This window comes from Cyprinus carpio, chromosome B6, assembly GCF_018340385.1.
Source record: "Cyprinus carpio isolate SPL01 chromosome B6, ASM1834038v1, whole genome shotgun sequence".
NCBI classification, from domain to species: Eukaryota; Metazoa; Chordata; class Actinopteri; order Cypriniformes; family Cyprinidae; genus Cyprinus; species Cyprinus carpio.
This window is the reverse complement of record NC_056602.1, coordinates 9,129,312-9,146,462: the sequence shown is the minus strand read 5'-3', so window position 1 is coordinate 9,146,462 and position 17,151 is coordinate 9,129,312. Positions and strand designations below refer to the sequence as shown.

General features: G+C 35.7%; 1 protein-coding gene across 1 annotated transcript; it reads left to right on the top strand.

Annotated features, from left to right (window-relative positions):
- Positions 1 to 289: 289 nt before the first annotated feature.
- Positions 290 to 9,309, top strand: LOC109092479 (ADP-ribosylation factor-like protein 6-interacting protein 6). Its single transcript, XM_042725594.1, has 4 exons — positions 290 to 877; positions 999 to 1,052; positions 1,127 to 1,259; positions 8,804 to 9,309. Exons 1-4 carry the CDS (start codon positions 592 to 594, stop codon positions 8,895 to 8,897), a joined length of 567 nt encoding a protein of 188 aa, XP_042581528.1. The 5' UTR covers positions 290 to 591; the 3' UTR covers positions 8,898 to 9,309.
- Positions 9,310 to 17,151: the final 7,842 nt, after the last annotated feature.

The window sequence follows — 17,151 nt, the reverse complement described above, 5'->3', positions numbered from 1 at the left end:
GTATTCGTGTAAGTAGGATTTCATTCATAATTTAATGAATTACCACATTATCTCTAACAACAGTGACAAACTCAGATCAGTCTGTGGTCAGTCTGCATCATATTATTATTTTTTTCATATCAAGAGCAATGAAGCCGAAAGGCAATAAGAAAAGACTTTTGACGTTTGGTATAGGAAATTAAATATCATATTAAAGCAGGCGTATCATTAATAACACCTACCAGTCTGAAATAAAACAGTTCTGTGTGCTAAAGATTTACAACGATATAACACGATAATGTAGGCGGTGCTTCGCAAATACGGAAGTACAAACCGCGACGTTTTGAAACTGCTCAACGTTTGACAATTTTCAAATTACTGCAGTGTTCAGCGAAATCCGCTTTAAATCAGTTGTATTTCTCGTTGGACTGTATAAAACGTATTTAACATGCATTGTACAAATCGAGTGAAATTAATCATTTGAAAAGTGAGATTAACCAGCGTGCTAACTAACTAGCCAGTTGTCTAGGAAACGGAAACGCGCAAAATAAAAACGCAGGATGTGACTCACTAGCAAACAATTTCAACTTTAGAAAATATATCTTGGCAACCATGCTGCGGTTTGTCAGAGATAAAGACGGCCACCCTTCAGACGTTTATTCTGATGATGAAGATAATGCCGCATTAGCAGGAAGAAGAAACATGTCGGAGGAAACAAATGCAGCTTCACGTGAAAGCAGCGAGATCCGCAGCTCAACGCCTGGGCGGCTACCCTTACGCCAGCGCTACTGGAAAGACACACACCTGTGGCCCGCTCGAATAGTCTCTGTGCTATGTAGCGTAGTCATCGTCTCATTTATCGCTGTGCTAATCTCCTTTTTGTACATCGTATTAAAAGGTAAAACAAATTCCTATCTATTTCTCGGAACCCTTCTTCTGACCTTCAAGCATGTGCATGCCTAATAATATATGCGTTATGCATATATGCTTAATGGGATTAATAATTATTTGATCTATAGATCTAAGGGCAGAGAGGATAACCACTGAAGATGGATCAGAAGTGAGACTCCTGGGTAAGTCCAAATTAGACCTAGTGTATGGTAGCATAGTGGCTGCATGTTGTAAAACAGGACTTTTTTTCTTGCAGGTTTTTGGAGTATTTTGGTGTTGTCTTCTGTGGCAGGAGTTCTTTGTTGCAGCTTCTCCTGGACCCTAACATACTTTGACTCCTTTGAGCCAGGAATGTTTCCCCCAACTCCTCTTGCTTCAGCCAGACTCAAGTGAGCATGTTTCATCTCTTTGCACAATTAATCATCAAACCTTATTCTCTAACGCACGACCATGTAGCACACTGTCAATTTTTTTTATTTCCAATTTAGAGGTCTTATTTAGAGTTTTTCTTTTTTTTTTTCTGTGGTACTGCCCCGAATAAGCTGTTTAACAGACTATATTAAGATTCAAGTGTGTGTAACATTCACTGATGTTCAAGATGGCAACACAATGCATTATGATCCATGTGGTATAAACCTTTGGAAACTAAATATCTTATGTAGTTTCTGAAGTTACTAAATGGAAAAAAATACTTTAAATAAAATGTATATTTAAACAAAATAAGAAAAATCTACAAACCATTGTCTATTGAAGTTTAAATCGCACAGCTCTTTATTCTTGAGAATCAGTAAATCTTTTCACCTTTTGTAATAGTTGTATATCAGCCCTTCAATGGTCCTCGGTGTGAAAAGATAGATCTCGTAATCCTGCAGTCATGGTTGGTAAGACCTGGAGGGTTTTTCTAAAGAGCAGTAGACAGTTTAATTGCTCAGGATAAACAAGGGGTGTGAACATCTATCACAAAACATAAAAACAGTTTTTGATCACCGAGGTAATCAACACACAATGTTAGGGTGTGTAAACTTTTGAGCTGGTTGATTTTTATAAATTCGGTTATTATTTTGTCTTATGGACCATGTAAACATCTGTTATGTGAAACCGCTTCTTCAGAACAGTTCTAAATAAAAGTAACATGCAATGAATGTAAAGCTATGAGCAGAACTGTATAGATAGATAACAGTACCATGTCCATGAACTTTTATTCCAAAGGGAAATGAAACTTTTTCTCCATTTCTAAAGCAAATTTTTATATTTTAATATTAGATGTTATACAATTAGATAAGTTGGTTAAACATTTTTATTAAGTGTAGCCCAATACACCACAGAAAGCCACTTTGTGATCTTGCTTTGATAGTAAGCACCATTGTATTGAAAAGTCTGGTAAAAAAAAAAAAAGCTCTGTCTGAAACCTGAAAATCCACTACCTTCTTAGGCAGTATCCAGAGGGAGGAAGTCATTAAGGCACATCTGACTCTGATATTCGAGTTATTTCCTGTCTACTAAGACACCTCCATGTGGTCAGTTTCTCAAGGCACCATAGATGTATTCCATAGATTGCATCTGATGGACCAATAGTAGTCATTTATTATTTGCCTGGGTATCTAGAAAGCTCACCTGAATTTGTTCTAGATCATTAGAACTGACGTTATGGTGCTTTGGAAACCAATCTGAAACCTGTAAGAGGGACTTTTATCTAAAAACAATGTGTGTTTAGACATTACCCGTCGGTTTGGCAAACTACCTTCAGTTTCAAGAAACATAATTTTCCAATTCAAACTGATCTTCTGTAAAGGCTCCATGTTTGTACTGTTCAAAAGCAATTTAAAGAATTATAAGCAAAAAAAAAGAATAAAGAAATCAGAAGAAACTTCTCAGAAATGACAAAGTTGACATTCATCTGCAGTATGCAGAAAAACTCAATTTCCAAGTAGAAGCCATAGATCACCCAATCACTTCACTCCAGACTCACCCATTATCATGCTCGAGAGTTAATTTACTGCTGTGACACCTTTGACAGTCATCTCACTGATCCTGTGAGCACTATTCATTTATTTCAGTCCTTGATTTCTGATTGTCTCTACAAGTAGCTGTTTTTTTTCCCCATGGCCAGTTCTGCTCAGCAGTGTAATAGCCTGAGAGAGTACAGGAGTTATAGGAACATGCTATCAAGGCTGTTCCTCTGGTCTGAGGTTATTCACCCATTTTTCCTATTTTGTTTTTAGCTGTCATTGCCTTAGAAGCTTGTCAGCTGGTCAAATAGAAAATTGTTCTTATCTCTTTGTGCTGGTTCGAGTCGGCCAGGGCGAGAGCGCAGACCGAGCAGAACAGAAAAGCAATTTTCCTGTAATTGCTTTTCATCTTCAGACCTGAATACTTGTACCAAGCGGAACATTCAAAAACTGTCCTAGAATTGGTCCTCTGGGATTTTGTGTGGCTCCAAGCCCCATCAAATATGCCTAAATGTCTTTTACCCCAACTGCTAATGCTCTTGGAGAAGTGAGAAGCAAGGGGAATTTGCCTAAACTTTTTAGTATTGCTTTTTCCAAAGTAATTGACTTTCATTTAGCTGGCTTTATTTATTTATTTTTTAATTATTTATTTATTTATTTTTATTTTTTTGGAGGGGTGGGGATACGTTCACTCAAAAAATGAAAATTTTGTCATTTCTGTCAATTCTGATCATTTACTGACCCTCATGTCATTATAAACCCATAAGAAACCTGAGAGATTTTGGACTCTCCATTAAAAGTCCACACAACCAAAACTTTGATACTTCAAAAGGTTCGTAAAGAGATGGTAAAAGTAATCCATATGATCAAGTGATTTTAATTAAATTCTTCTGAAGACATTATCACAATATGATGAACAGATTTAATTTAGGTGTTTATTTACGTATAAACTAGTTGTTGTCAAACGATTAATCGCATCCAAATTAAAAGTTTTTGTTTACATAATATGTGTGTCTGTACTGTGTACATTTATTATGTATATATAACTACACACACATGCATGTATATATTTAAGAAAAATTTTGTTTATATATTAAATATTTCTATATGACAATTTTTAGGAATATAAATATAAACATGTAAATATTTTCAAAATATATGCTGTATGTGTGCATCTTTATACATACATAATAAATATACACCGTACAAACACACATTATGTAAACAAAAACTTATTTTGGATGTAATTAATTGCTGTTAATCGTTTGACAGCACTAGTATAAACACTGAGCAATGCACTTACATAGGGAACATCAAATATGGCAAATATGCTTGTCTGACATAAGAACCAATGAGGTTTTGTTGTCGCGTGTCACGCAATCATGTTTGAGCCTCCACCAAAACCAGTGAGGTTTCTTCTTGCACGTTAAGCAATACAGTTTAGATTCCAAAGTGCCTTTTCATAAGACTTGTAAACCACTTGATTTATATGGATTTCTTTTACAAACTGAAGCATCAAATTTTTGATAGCATTGACTCTTAATGGAGGGACTTTCCATTTGTAGAATAATTCAGATTTCTATTAATGGTAAGGGCAAACCTTCGTGACTGTATTCCCTTTTGCTACATATGTCTGAGCTGTTAACAGGAAGTGTTAACCACCGAAATAATGCCACAACCAACTCAGTAATGTGCACATTGGAGCTGGTGAAACCCTAGATACTGTTTCGTCTCCATGGTTAGTAAATAAACTAACTGACACCAAGAAAAAAAAATAATGAACGTAGGTGCAGATATAGAGCATTAGTCACACTCCCTCAGTGGTTTACCTACTGCATAAATGAGGAAGTGTTTGGAAGGTGTGATGAATTGCTGTTAGCCCATCAGACTATGAATTGTTGTATTTCCAGTGACCTTAGTGCTTCTGACATTTATTACCAGGAGCTTTGTGTACACAAGGTAGGAGGCACACGTACAGAGAGGGATGCTGTGACAAACTGTTGCCATTCACAGATTTAATATACTTTGAAATTACCTCAGTTTAGATTTAATGATCCAGCCATGAGGAGAACTAAGCTTTGAAAGACTTCAGAGGACAGTTGAATGATAACATCCTCTAATGAATATTGAACGGTGACCTAAAACTGAACTAAAAATTATGCAGCCTAACATATTATGGAACAAAGTTTGTAGCAAAGCTCTTTAAAGTTGTTTTTCAACTCCAGGTAATTCATGCTGGATGGCACCCCTTGAACTTCTCATTCATATGAGATGGTGAAAAAACAGGGAGCCTATTTGAAGACAGCTGAAATGTGTCTCCTCTGCTAACTTTGAGTTTGCAAATGAGTTTAAGGCTGTGCTCCAATTTATGAAACTATAAGCCAGCTTCTGATTGGCTGTTTGAGAGGAACGGTATCGATTGTGTCTGGAGGCTTGGTGATAAAACCCAGGGTCACTCCATCTCCAAGTGAGTTGGTTATCTAATCACACAGTGGTGCTTTGACGATGTCTGTACTAAACCCAACTTACACAGCTGGCTCAGAACGCAAACAGGCTATTGACCAGCTAGCAGCCGGATGGGGTGGTATTGACTGACCCCCACGGAACTGTGACTGGGTCTACTTGTTCCTTCACGCTTGCATAGCTCCGGTTCACCAGCACAAAACAGCAGTGGTCGACACACACTCTGTCCTTTTGGCATTCTCCATGTCAGATTTCACTATATGTTCCTGCGCCGCTCTAGCAATTAGCCTCTTGCATTATCCTCAGATGACTCTGATGCTAATAGAAGCTTTCCTCTTTTGTTTCCAGATACGCGCACACACATTTGTATAATGCACCCATCACTTTGTTTCCATAGAAACCCAACCTTTCAGTCTTTGGGTGCATATGGTGGTCACAGTCAGTTGTTTGTGGTTCTGTCTCCAGCAGATAAGTTTTACATTATCTGCCTCCATTGTAGGATAGTTTCATGGAGTTCACGCCACAACAATTGATTTGCTGAATTAACTGGCTAATAGAAATTAGTTTAGTCTCTTTTGGTGCTTTGGGTTTTTAGTTGTGTCGTTCCCTGATTAGATCTCACATCTGTGAATTATCTGAATGGATGGCCTTAATTATAATTATCTCCCAAACTGTTTTTCCCCATTGATTTGTTGGGAAATGCTTGGCTCGCTAATGTTCCATGTCAAGGCTGCTGTCTGTCTAAATTGTGTCATTAAGTCAGTTTTGTCTTTGGGATAGATGAACCTTTCCTGGCTTTAACTGACAGAAGCTGATAGAGCCGTATCTGAGCGTGTGATATGTCTGTTTGAGACTTCTCATTGAAAATGAGCCTTAATGTGTCATGGTCAAGTCCAGCTGATGTATTTCAGAAATCTGCTTGTTAATTTTGGTGCCATGCAGCGTGCGCCACAGTTTCCTAGTCCAAATGCGGTATCAGATCATAAAAGCAAACAACAAAGGGTGCAAATATACACTCACATTGTGTAACACTACCAAAAATCATGATCCTATCACTTATCTCCATAATGCAATGTTAGTTGGCCAGACAGTGATTCATTTTTTTTATGAATCATTAAAATATTGGTGCCCAGGACATCGTGAGCCTGGAGTATTTATCCTTAGCTTAATTGTGGCTATAAATTTGTATCGCATATAAATGGCTGTTATGGTAATATTCTCAGTTGAAACAAAGTGGAAGCATTGAGCTGGAAACCATATTCAATATGATACGACTTAGCAAGTGGATAACCCAAATGATGCATGTTTGTTTTATTTTTTTACTGTGAAACCAAAATAAAACTTTCATTAAAATAATAACAATTTCTTTAAAAATAAATGTGCCAAGTTCTCAGAAATGTGGTTTCATATGGTTTTATAATAATAATAACATTATGTCGTGTAACCATCAAAAACATCTGTTTCTTTTCAAAATATACTATAAATAGTGGTTTTATCTTATGTAAAATAACAAGTTTTAACAAATGTCATGAATTATGTAATCAGATCTTGTACTCGCACCATGTGAGATTTTACAACCTGATCTCTTTCTTTGTCATACAAATTTTAAAAGATGTATTGACCTTGACAGCCATGAGGGGGTCTGCAGAGGTCCTCTTTTTTCTGTTTCTGTATGTTGGTCATGTTGGTAACTTTTTTTTTTTTTTTTTTTTTTTTTTTTTTTTTTTTTTGGGTCACACCACAAATTTCTTCTGGTGGAATGTCATTTCTGAAAGTTTATATATATTGATAAACAGTGAAGAATTGTAAAATATTTTTCCACTTTCTTCATTATGATATCAGGGTGTGATATTGTATCATTCTGACATTTTTTTAATTTATGCCAACAAAAAACTTCAGTACCCCCCAAAAAAACTTACTGAAATTTTGAAATTAAAAACATGATCTTTTTAGCAGAGGTGTATTCTACTTGCTCATTCTAAAAGTCTATGTATGCATTATTTGCATTTAAAATGCATTCTTAAGTAGATTAACTGAACAAAAAATGAACTTTTTTGACACATTGGTGCAGATTTGTGCTACTGAGCCTGCTTCTCTAAAAGCATGTTCAAATTAGCCATTAAAGAGGACTCAGGGGAGTGGATAACATGGGACATCTGGTTGCCTCATAATGGGATTTTTATGGGCCTCTGCACTCACTAGAGTAGAGTAATGGCCAGCTGATATGATCAATGCCCTTGTCTATGTTCCATACACGGTCCTCAGTTTTGTTTGTTCCGTGTGCTTTTAAACTTCCTGCATTAGAGTTAGACACTTCTAGAGAGTAACAAGACTGATTGAGTGATAAAATAAAAAATGGTATTGCATCATGTAGCCATACAATTAATCAGTTAAATAATTTAGATTATTATAACAGCTGTTACGATTGCAAGTGTATTGATTACAGTACCTCATACAGTACTTCCATTGCATCAGAGGTTTCTATTTACAGTGTGGATTTTGCAGCAGCGGAGCATTGTAACAATTTACAGCTGTCAGTTGTGCACAAAAATTCAAGAGTTGTTTTTAAACTGATTACTTTAGAATCAACGTGAAAAGCATTATGGTGGATTCACAACAAAGCATTAACAATCCCATAATATGATCATCAAGGCACAGACACAGTGCAAATTATATCATCACAGAATTAACCGCTTCATTAATTATATTGAAGATTTTGTCGGAGTACAGACCTTAGTAGGCCTGAACAAAAGGCAGGAATACACTACATGACTTTTCGTCAGATTTGCAGACTAGAGTCCACTCCAGTTGCCAAACGTCAAAGCCAGGCTCCAGAGTCTTGGCACTTAACAAACTGCCACAAAACTATTGTGAGGTGTATGATGGGCTTCAGATTGTGATTCATACAGCCAGAGGATATCAGGCATGTTTGATATTTCGAGACAATGATATACAGTTTTCATAAATGCTTCTCCTAGCAACAATTTTTGCATTAGTTTGTTGTTCAGAATTACTTTAAAGACTGGTAGTATATGATGTTCTCAGTAACTATTTACATAGTCAGCAGGTGTATGCTGTCTAGTCTGAAAAAAAAAAAAAATCTGAAAATGTTCAGATTTTTAAGTTCTAGTCAGTGTATTCTAGCCTTAAAAGATCAAAAAGTTGCCTAAAGCTGTAAATTTGCTGTGGCTGCTTTACTAATATTAGAACTTTCTTGATTTCTAAGTGTAATTTATTTTACTTTTTTTTTTAAGTGTTTTATTTTTCAAGTTGCTAAGCATGCTGGTGTGAAACTGACTGTTTAGACTTAATTTTCTGATGCAGTTTAGCAACACATTTCTCAGCTTTAGTCGCTTAGACTACATACTGTTAAAGAATATGTCATGCACTTGTCCAAAATAAGTATTTTCATTTTAATTGTATTTGAATTACAAAATCAAGGACAATATTCAACCAATATGATTTTTGTTATAGTCACACTGTGGACTAATGCATTGGATGTTTGTGTTTTGGTTTTGCAGAAGAATGACCGGACACTCTTTCCACATGGGCTACAGTATGGCTATACTCAACGGCATAGTGGCTGCGCTCACTCTTATATGGTATCTCACCTGATGCATCTCAACTGCTGCCCAACTGTGGACATCTCGGCTGCCATTTAACTTGCAATTACCAGGAGGCAATTCCAAGTTTAAATAGTTCACCCCAAAATGAAAACTTGCTGCAAATTTACTCACCCTCAGGTCATCCAAGATGAAGATGAGTTTGCTTCTTCATCGGAGCAGATTTGGAGAAACTTGCTCACCAATGGATCCTTTGCTGTGAATAAGTGCCATCATTTGTGGGTGAACTATTGCTTTAATGGCAGATGGAGCTGTCAAATAATGTTACTAATATAACTACGGATAAAACCTTTTTTTAAAAAAAAAAGCACAAAAACAAACACAAAGAATGCAATACTTGTTTAAAAACTTGTTCAGACACTGAATAACAAGTAAAACAATAAAGTACAATGTTTTATTTTTTAGAGGATTTCTCATATTTTCATATATGCTAATTTGACAAATTCAATACACAACACAGAATGACTTTTTCGTAATGGACTACATTAAAAAAAATAACATTAGTGAAGTCAGGGTCTCTTTGTTACTTGGTTATTTTGTCTTATAAAAGGCTTTTATTACATAATCCTGTGCAAGCCGCTTTTTACCATTACAATAGCAGTGCATTAAATCTGCTTTTTACTCTTTTGATGTCATTCATTGTCATTGTGGCAACACATAGATGCCGTTTAAATCTATTCAGTAAATTGAATTTGCATTTTAGGAACTCCGCTTATAGCAAAAACTACAGTCCCTTTGCAGTCGTGCTTTATTAAAGCTGGAAGTTGCTGCTCTATTGAGTGTTTTAATGGGGGAAATCATTAATACAATAGCTGTTTTGGGGTTGATGGAGAGTGACCGTGTTAAAGCTTTGTTGAGAGCCTGGGAGAAGGTCAGAGAGTGTAGAATTGTGGATTTAATTTATGACCTTAATTATTTGATGCAGACTCTGCCAGGCCATGATTACTTTTTTCTTCTTCATTATTAGCAGGCCCTGTAGCGACTCATTTCAGCTAGCGCTAATGCACTGGTATGTCTCGTGTGTATATATGGAGTATTAATGCACTGCTGCCTCATGTGTGAGCATGTTCTTTTTGTATCTGTGGCAACAGGCTCCTATAACTTGTTTTCCTTTTCAGGACATTTCCATCTTCATTTTTAGTGGTTGTTAATTCTGGTTTGTTGAGATTTTAATATTTCCAGAAGTAGTTTATCCACCTCTGCTTTTAGATTGTTCAGGTATTTTAAGGTAAATGGGAGATTTTTGTTTTGTGTGCTATGCTTGATGCACGCTGTCCATGTTTTTGTGTTCTTTAGCCTTTAAAAAACATGTTCTTGCATGACTTTGTGACAAAGTGTCTCTCTTGATGATGTTTCTGTTGAGGTGAAGGTCTGTGTGAGGTAAACCTTGTCTCACTCGCCTTGAATCGTGTAGTGCAACTGTCACAAACAATATCCCGTCCTGAAACCACCTGATTTGGAGGTTGAGTGGTTTGCTTACTTGTTTTTCTGCCATTTAAATAATCAGGGACGAACAAACAACACTGGAATATTCATTGCTTACCCAGGAGGTGGGATTTTGTCAAATAACGCTATCAGAAATTTTGTATGAATGTATTTATGCAAAAAGCAATAAATTGGCAATTTAAATAAAATACTAAAAAAAAACTTTTTATTTTGTTGTTCTTTTACAATTCACTCTAGTACTTATGTGCTTTCTTTTCCTTTTTTGTAAAATGGAAAAAAAGCCTCCACATAAAATCATAATGTGCTGCAATTCGCAAAGACATAAACTAATAGAAACGTCTGTTTTGCAGTTTGTGATTGAGCACTTCTGAAGATCCTAGTTAAGGCCTAAGGGCGCTGCGGGTTCAGAATGCACAGTGCAGACGTGAGCGCGAGTGGCAGTCGATATGAAAGCATTTGCTATGATGCCTTTTTACTTGTCACCCCCAAGGCTAGTTTTCACGAATGGGCAGCGAGACATGTAATCATTCTGCAGAATAAAAAATTACACCCACGGCTCACTGTGTGTATGACAAAATTGACTCTTAATCTGTCTGATACACGACAAAAGAAAAAAAAGAAGTCAAATTGCAAATACACTATATAAACTAATAACAGAGAGAGCTCCAATTCACAAAGGTGTAATAAAGTTCTAGCCCTGGGCTTGAATTAATGGAATTGCAACCATGCCATCACAAACATGTACATCACTGATGATTATTATTGATATGGTATGAAGGCAAATTACAGAAAAAAATAAAATTGTTGACATATTTGAGTTTGTATATTTAGGGAAAAGAAAATATTCAGAGAAATGGTAATGAATACTTAGAGGAGACAGGATTGTTTTTTCATTCATTTAAAAAAAAATTAAACAAAATAGCTTTTTTCCATTTTAAAAAAGGACAGGAAAATAAGATATGTGAGTTTTAATTACAAAGAAACCGCAAGTAACACATTAATCTTGTGATTCTGAAGTAGAAAGACTGAAATAGTCTTTTTTTTTTTTAGGTAAGTTTTATTTTCAACTTTGAAAAATCATTTTTGTCTATTTTATTTGCTTTGTATAAGGTGACAAATCCATGGAACAAATTAAACCAGCAGATGCTCTTGCAAGTTTTAGTGTGCAAATCCATCAAGCCCAGCTCAGTGTTTGGCCTTTCCCCGCTGATCTGGCGATGACATTAGACCTGACTTCTTTGATTCAGTCATCTCTTGCTTTGCGTCGTGAGCTCCACCATCACAAAATCAAACCAAACAGAGAGAGAGGGAGTACATTTTTTTCAGTCAACAATAGCCTAGAATCTGCCTTGTTTTGGCTTTGTGTTGGATATGGAATTGGACAAGCTGAATGAAAACAGAGATAATGTGTGTTGCTTAGATACTGGCTAGAATGAGATAAAAATATCTGATGTTGGCTTTGGTCAGATTCCACATGAAGAGCTCCATGAAGCAGTGGTATTAAAATATCATTGATGAACTATTATAGTTTTGGTTAATATTTAGAATTTACATTTTAGTTCAAGTAATTTTGTTAAGCTTTTGTCTTTTAATTGTATTTAATTAGATTTTAAATGTCTCTATAGTTTTATTAATTTTGTTCATTAGTTTATTAAGTGTTTGTTATTTTTTAGTTAATTTCAGTACTTCGGGTTAATCTAAATGTAAATATTTTCTTTAAAGGTTTTTTTTTAATTAATCTTGATTTTATTTCAGTTTAAGCTTATGTATTTCTAGTATCAAAATGTTTTGTGTAGTTTTAGTAAATAGAACCAAAAATATATATATTATTCCAGGCGGCCTATTTATTGTTTTATTTATTTATTTATTTATTTATTTTTTTATGACTGAACATTCATTCCTAGCATTCAGAAGATGTTGAAAACACTGAACCAGCTATTTTGTTTAAAAAAAAGAAAGAAAGGTCCTGAAAAGGGTTTTTTTTTCAGTGATGTATATATTATATAACAGTGTAATATGTGGACACTCTTGAAACTAAGGTGCACGAACGCAGGCAAGAACACAAGTCAACTCAAGAGCCCCTGGAAATTGCAGAATGTTGTTAATGTGATGTGTGCGTTGTGTAAAAACTCAAAAAGGTAAACTCAAGTACTGGCCCATTTCAAGACACTTTTGGCATTCTGGTGTTTATCATTTGCACAGCTGTCTGGCGCACTGATGTGTGTAGTAGAGTGAAAATATGCCTAAGGTATACAAACACTGCTCAGGACATACAACGTTAAGGTAATGGGGTGATCTGTACTGGTTAATAGATGTGTGCCGTGTAAGTAAACTGAATGTCATCTTAGTTTAAGTGAAGTAAATTATTTAGTCATGTTGTTGCTATAAGATAGTTCACATGCATTCTTTAGGTGTGTTTTTTCTCTCACGTTAAGAAACTATTTGAAAGCACAGTGGGGTCGTCTTGTTAGCCTGCAAGTTCACTGAGGTGTGGTTTGTATCTATAGGGACCAAAAGTCAGAAAACATTTCCAAATGAATACAAATCCAGGGTTAAAAATCACATTTTAACCTTGAAATTGCAAGTTTTGGGGTTTAGAAAACTTTTAAAGAACAATTAAAAAGATGTACTCATTTTATTTTGCTGATAGTATAACTTGTAATAGGAAAACTGTTACAAGAATTAAAGAAATTATGAACATCTTCAGTAGTGCTCTCAGACCTTTGGACCCAATTATTCCATAAAGCTGCCGCTGTTGATCTGATTTTGTTCTTTTGTGCAAACAGTCTTTGTTGAGATGATTATTTGCCAAAGGCTAGAAAACACAACTATATTAATCCATATTTCCCTTTCCATCTGATAATGACTTACACACACACTCAGTGCAATCTGCTTCTGTGAAAAACCAAAGAACAATGTAATAATGATGATTCAGTTATTTTGTACTTGCCTTTTATATAACTAAAAAAAAAGACAGTGAAAACTAGTTTTTGGTCACAGTGATGCAGGGATATTCATTACATTTATCAGTTTAAAATTTACCTCATAGAATTCATCCATAATTAACCCATAAACATGCAAATGACAATACGTCCAAACCACAGTTTTGCTGTACAACATATAAAAATCTCCAAATGTAATTTAACAGTAAATTAGTTCAAGAAAATACTGTAGCACAACAAAGGCATCTCTCACTGAATACTGCACAAAAAGATTTATATATCCAGCTTTAAGAAGTGCTTTAGTTACACATACAGTATAAAATATTCCTTCATTTAAACTTTTAAACGCATTACTCAATTGTACGCAGTGTTTACCCACATAAATCTCAGCAGTCTGAAAACAGCAGTTTGTTCCACAAGCATTAATCACATGGACATTAATGACTCGTGATCCGTGGAGTGAGCAAAACAGTCCATGTCGTGATGTTTCCTCTTGTATATTTTATATTCATTGCAGTCACCAGGTCTCGGGGTACACGTTCACCTTCGCTTTTTCTCATAAACTGCACTTTTCCCCAGTGGAAACGTTAAACATTGAATCATACATGTGCCAATTTCTTCTTCATCTCTGTTTCTGGACGGCAATACGGATGGTTTCACACATTACCAATGCGCGCGTCCCATCTGACCGTCAAACTTTTACGCACTAGTACGATCCCATGATGACCGCTTCGACATCCTTTGACGGTCTTCTGTCCGTGACCAGAAAGTTGATCATGCCCTCGGACTTAATGAGCAAGTTACAGCCTAAAAAGAAGATGCCGAAGACCACTGTGAGCGCCAGCACGCACATCACCGCGATCTGCACCGTGCGCATGATGAACACGCTGCGCTCGTCCAGCGCCGCGGACACCAACCCGCTGTCCGTCACCACCGAGGACAAGTTACAGCACGAAAGAAAGCTCTCGCTGCTTCTGGTGGAAAACAAAGCGCTGTCTGTGTCGTTGAAAACAGTTGAATTCATTTTGAACTACTCTCAGGGGTCCTCTAGAAGAGAGGAGCAAGTGTGCGCAAAACAGCGACTGAAGTTTCCTTCAGTACTTTGAAGTCACGAGAGCAAATAAGAGCTGGACAGAATTTATGGGTCGACATGCAGTAAAGATGATAGTTCTTCTCGGACCTGTTGTTTAGGTGATTTGGGGCTCTGGGTCTGACTCCTGAGAACTCAATCAAGGCTGGGCTCATCCCCTGCGACTAGAGTTCAGTGTTAGCGGCGCTTACAGAGGGATTCGTTCACGTTGCGCCCCCTTTGACACAAACGGAAAACGATAGAGGCCGGTGTAAACGTTAACTCGTTAAAAAACAAAGTTACGTTTTACAAAAGTGGAGTCACATAACATTTACTATAGCATCTAACTAACTAGTAGCCTACTAAAGAACTGATATGTATTACTATAGGCAACCTATTTTTTTTAATAGTCAGTGATGACTTTATTAGAAACTATGGTAACCAATTCTCACTATTAACTATTTGGTTATTAGTATCCCTATTATTAACATATTGACTGTTTATTAGAACTTATAAAGCACATATTCTGCATGACCATATTCTACATCCCTAATATCTAAACTTTACAGCTAACTTACTAATAAGCAGCAAATTAGGAGTTTATTGAGGCAAAAGTTATAATTAGTGGCAAGAATTGGACCTTAAAATAAAGTGTTACCAAAACTAGTACTCTTTCCAACAGAGAGGAGTGTGTATTTGGTTAATCACTAGTACTTAAAAAATGTATATATATATGTACTTCAGTTGTAATTACACAACTAGTCATTATCTATTTATTCTTTAATTACTTGTGACAATTCAAAAGAAACTAGACACAAGTGTGTATTACATTTTTAGTAACATTTTTCATGTTAAACTGATCTATTGAGCTATAAAGTAACCAGTCTGTAAAGTACATATAGTCTGACTTTAACAAGTAAAAAAACAACTATTAAGATATGTTAGTAACAATTCGGATTCAAGTTTTGTAATACCATCTCATAAATAGATATAATAGTAGTAAAGCCGCAGATACTAGTTACTAATAAGTGACCCAGCTAACAAAGCTAACTTGGGTAACTTAGTAAGGTTCTTTCAATGTTATGAACCAGGAACATTAATGTTTATTTTGGTATTTAACAATGTTTTCAAAATGTTAGCACAGAAACATTTTTAATACATCTTTCGTGGAACTTTTTGTTTTTTTCCTGAAGCAGTTTAGTTTGACGTTTGTCTAATGTTTTTTAAATGTTACTACTATCAAAAGTAACATTTCCATAATGTTTGCAAAATGACAAAATAGAAAGTTCCTTAACATTCATATACCAAGAAATTTTTATATATATAAAACATGTAAAAAGAAAAGAAAATGGATGTTTAAGAAGACTGTTAAACAATAAAATATTTATAGCTTAATGGAAACATTAGCAAACATGTTTTTTGTTAACTGGGTAATACCCAATTAGTAAGCTAGTAAAACTGGACTAGTAACCAGTGTCAGTGGAACAGTGATCTGCATCTAATCAAAACTAGTGAAATTGGAAAAGAATATTTTAGTCAGTAATGGATTACTTACTAATAATTCATGCAAGTACCAAAGGTTTAAGGAATAAATGTTACAATGGTTTTCAGGTGTTTGGAAAACTAAATACACACTAATCTTATTGTATTAGATGATTAAGTCCTGTTTTATTAGACTTTGAAGTATTACATATTATTTCCTTTATGTATTAATGTGTGTTTTGCTCAAGATAACTCAAGGCTAATTAGTTGAAACCTGACCTGAGTATCATTTGTGATGAGATGGTCTGCAGTCACACATGCAGCAGAGGGCAGAGTTGCTCCTAAAATGTGTCCAAATGAATGCTGTTTCTTTACTGTCATATGGATGCAGAAAAGAGAGTTTTAATTACATCCATGCTGATTATACAAGATCCTGTTCACACATTTTAATCAAACGTGGTCAAATATGCTTTGACTAACAGTTGTGTTTAAACTAGAAGATCCATAATTAATGAAACCATATAAACTCTCAGGAATGAGCGATGTCCTTGTAAACATATGGATAGAGAACAGCAGATTTACCATGGAAATATATGGCAGCAATATTTCCATTAGAAGCCACTGAGGGGTTGTGCAACATGTTAGTTAAAGGTAATCTTTTTAATATGCTTCTATTTACAAAGTCTCAGGTGAAAATCTGTTGACTGTACTTGCACAATAAATCATCCATGTGCTCCTTTAACTACTAGTTATAGTATTTATATTGCTTTGAAATCACCATTTTAGTCATGTTTTATTTTATGCTTTTTCAGGGTTAAATGTGTCTTGAACAAGCACTTAACAGCATCAAAGCTCTTAGATATCAGGCATATATTAAGTCCTAAAAGCCCCTTTTGTGAAGCATTCAGTAGTGGGAGGAAGAATCGATCATGGAGGGTTCTTAGATCCTCTCAAACCTGACCTTTTAATCAACGGCCCGATAAACAGGATCTGCGCAATGTAAACAATGCGCCTCCTGGAGTGAGTCTATCAACAAGGGTCTTTTGAGCAGCACTGAAGCTCCTCTCACACGAAGCCTATTTTACATGTCCTCTCTGTCCCGTATCACCCTCTCAATGCGTATATGAATCATCAGACCTATCCAGTAGCGAAAGAGAGAGAGAGATGTGCTCTCAGGACATAGTGCTATTCCTGTCTGGGTTGTTTCTGTGCACAGTGAAATGCACTCTCTTCAAATGCTTTCACTGAGCGCTTGCTTTCCTCCCTCAGTGGTGGAGGCAAAGAGGGAAAGAGAGAGGGAGGAGGAA

Bases quoted from the DNA above. Each gene is read 5' to 3' on its own strand.
- LOC109092479 (XM_042725594.1), top strand. From the start codon at position 592: ATGCTGCGGTTTGTCAGAGATAAAGACGGCCACCCTTCAGACGTTTAT. The intron at 1,053-1,126 runs GTAAGTCCAAAT...TTTTTCTTGCAG, and splicing joins ATCAGAAGTGAGACTCCTGG to GTTTTTGGAGTATTTTGGTG. The intron at 1,260-8,803 runs GTGAGCATGTTT...TTGGTTTTGCAG, and splicing joins CTTGCTTCAGCCAGACTCAA to AAGAATGACCGGACACTCTT.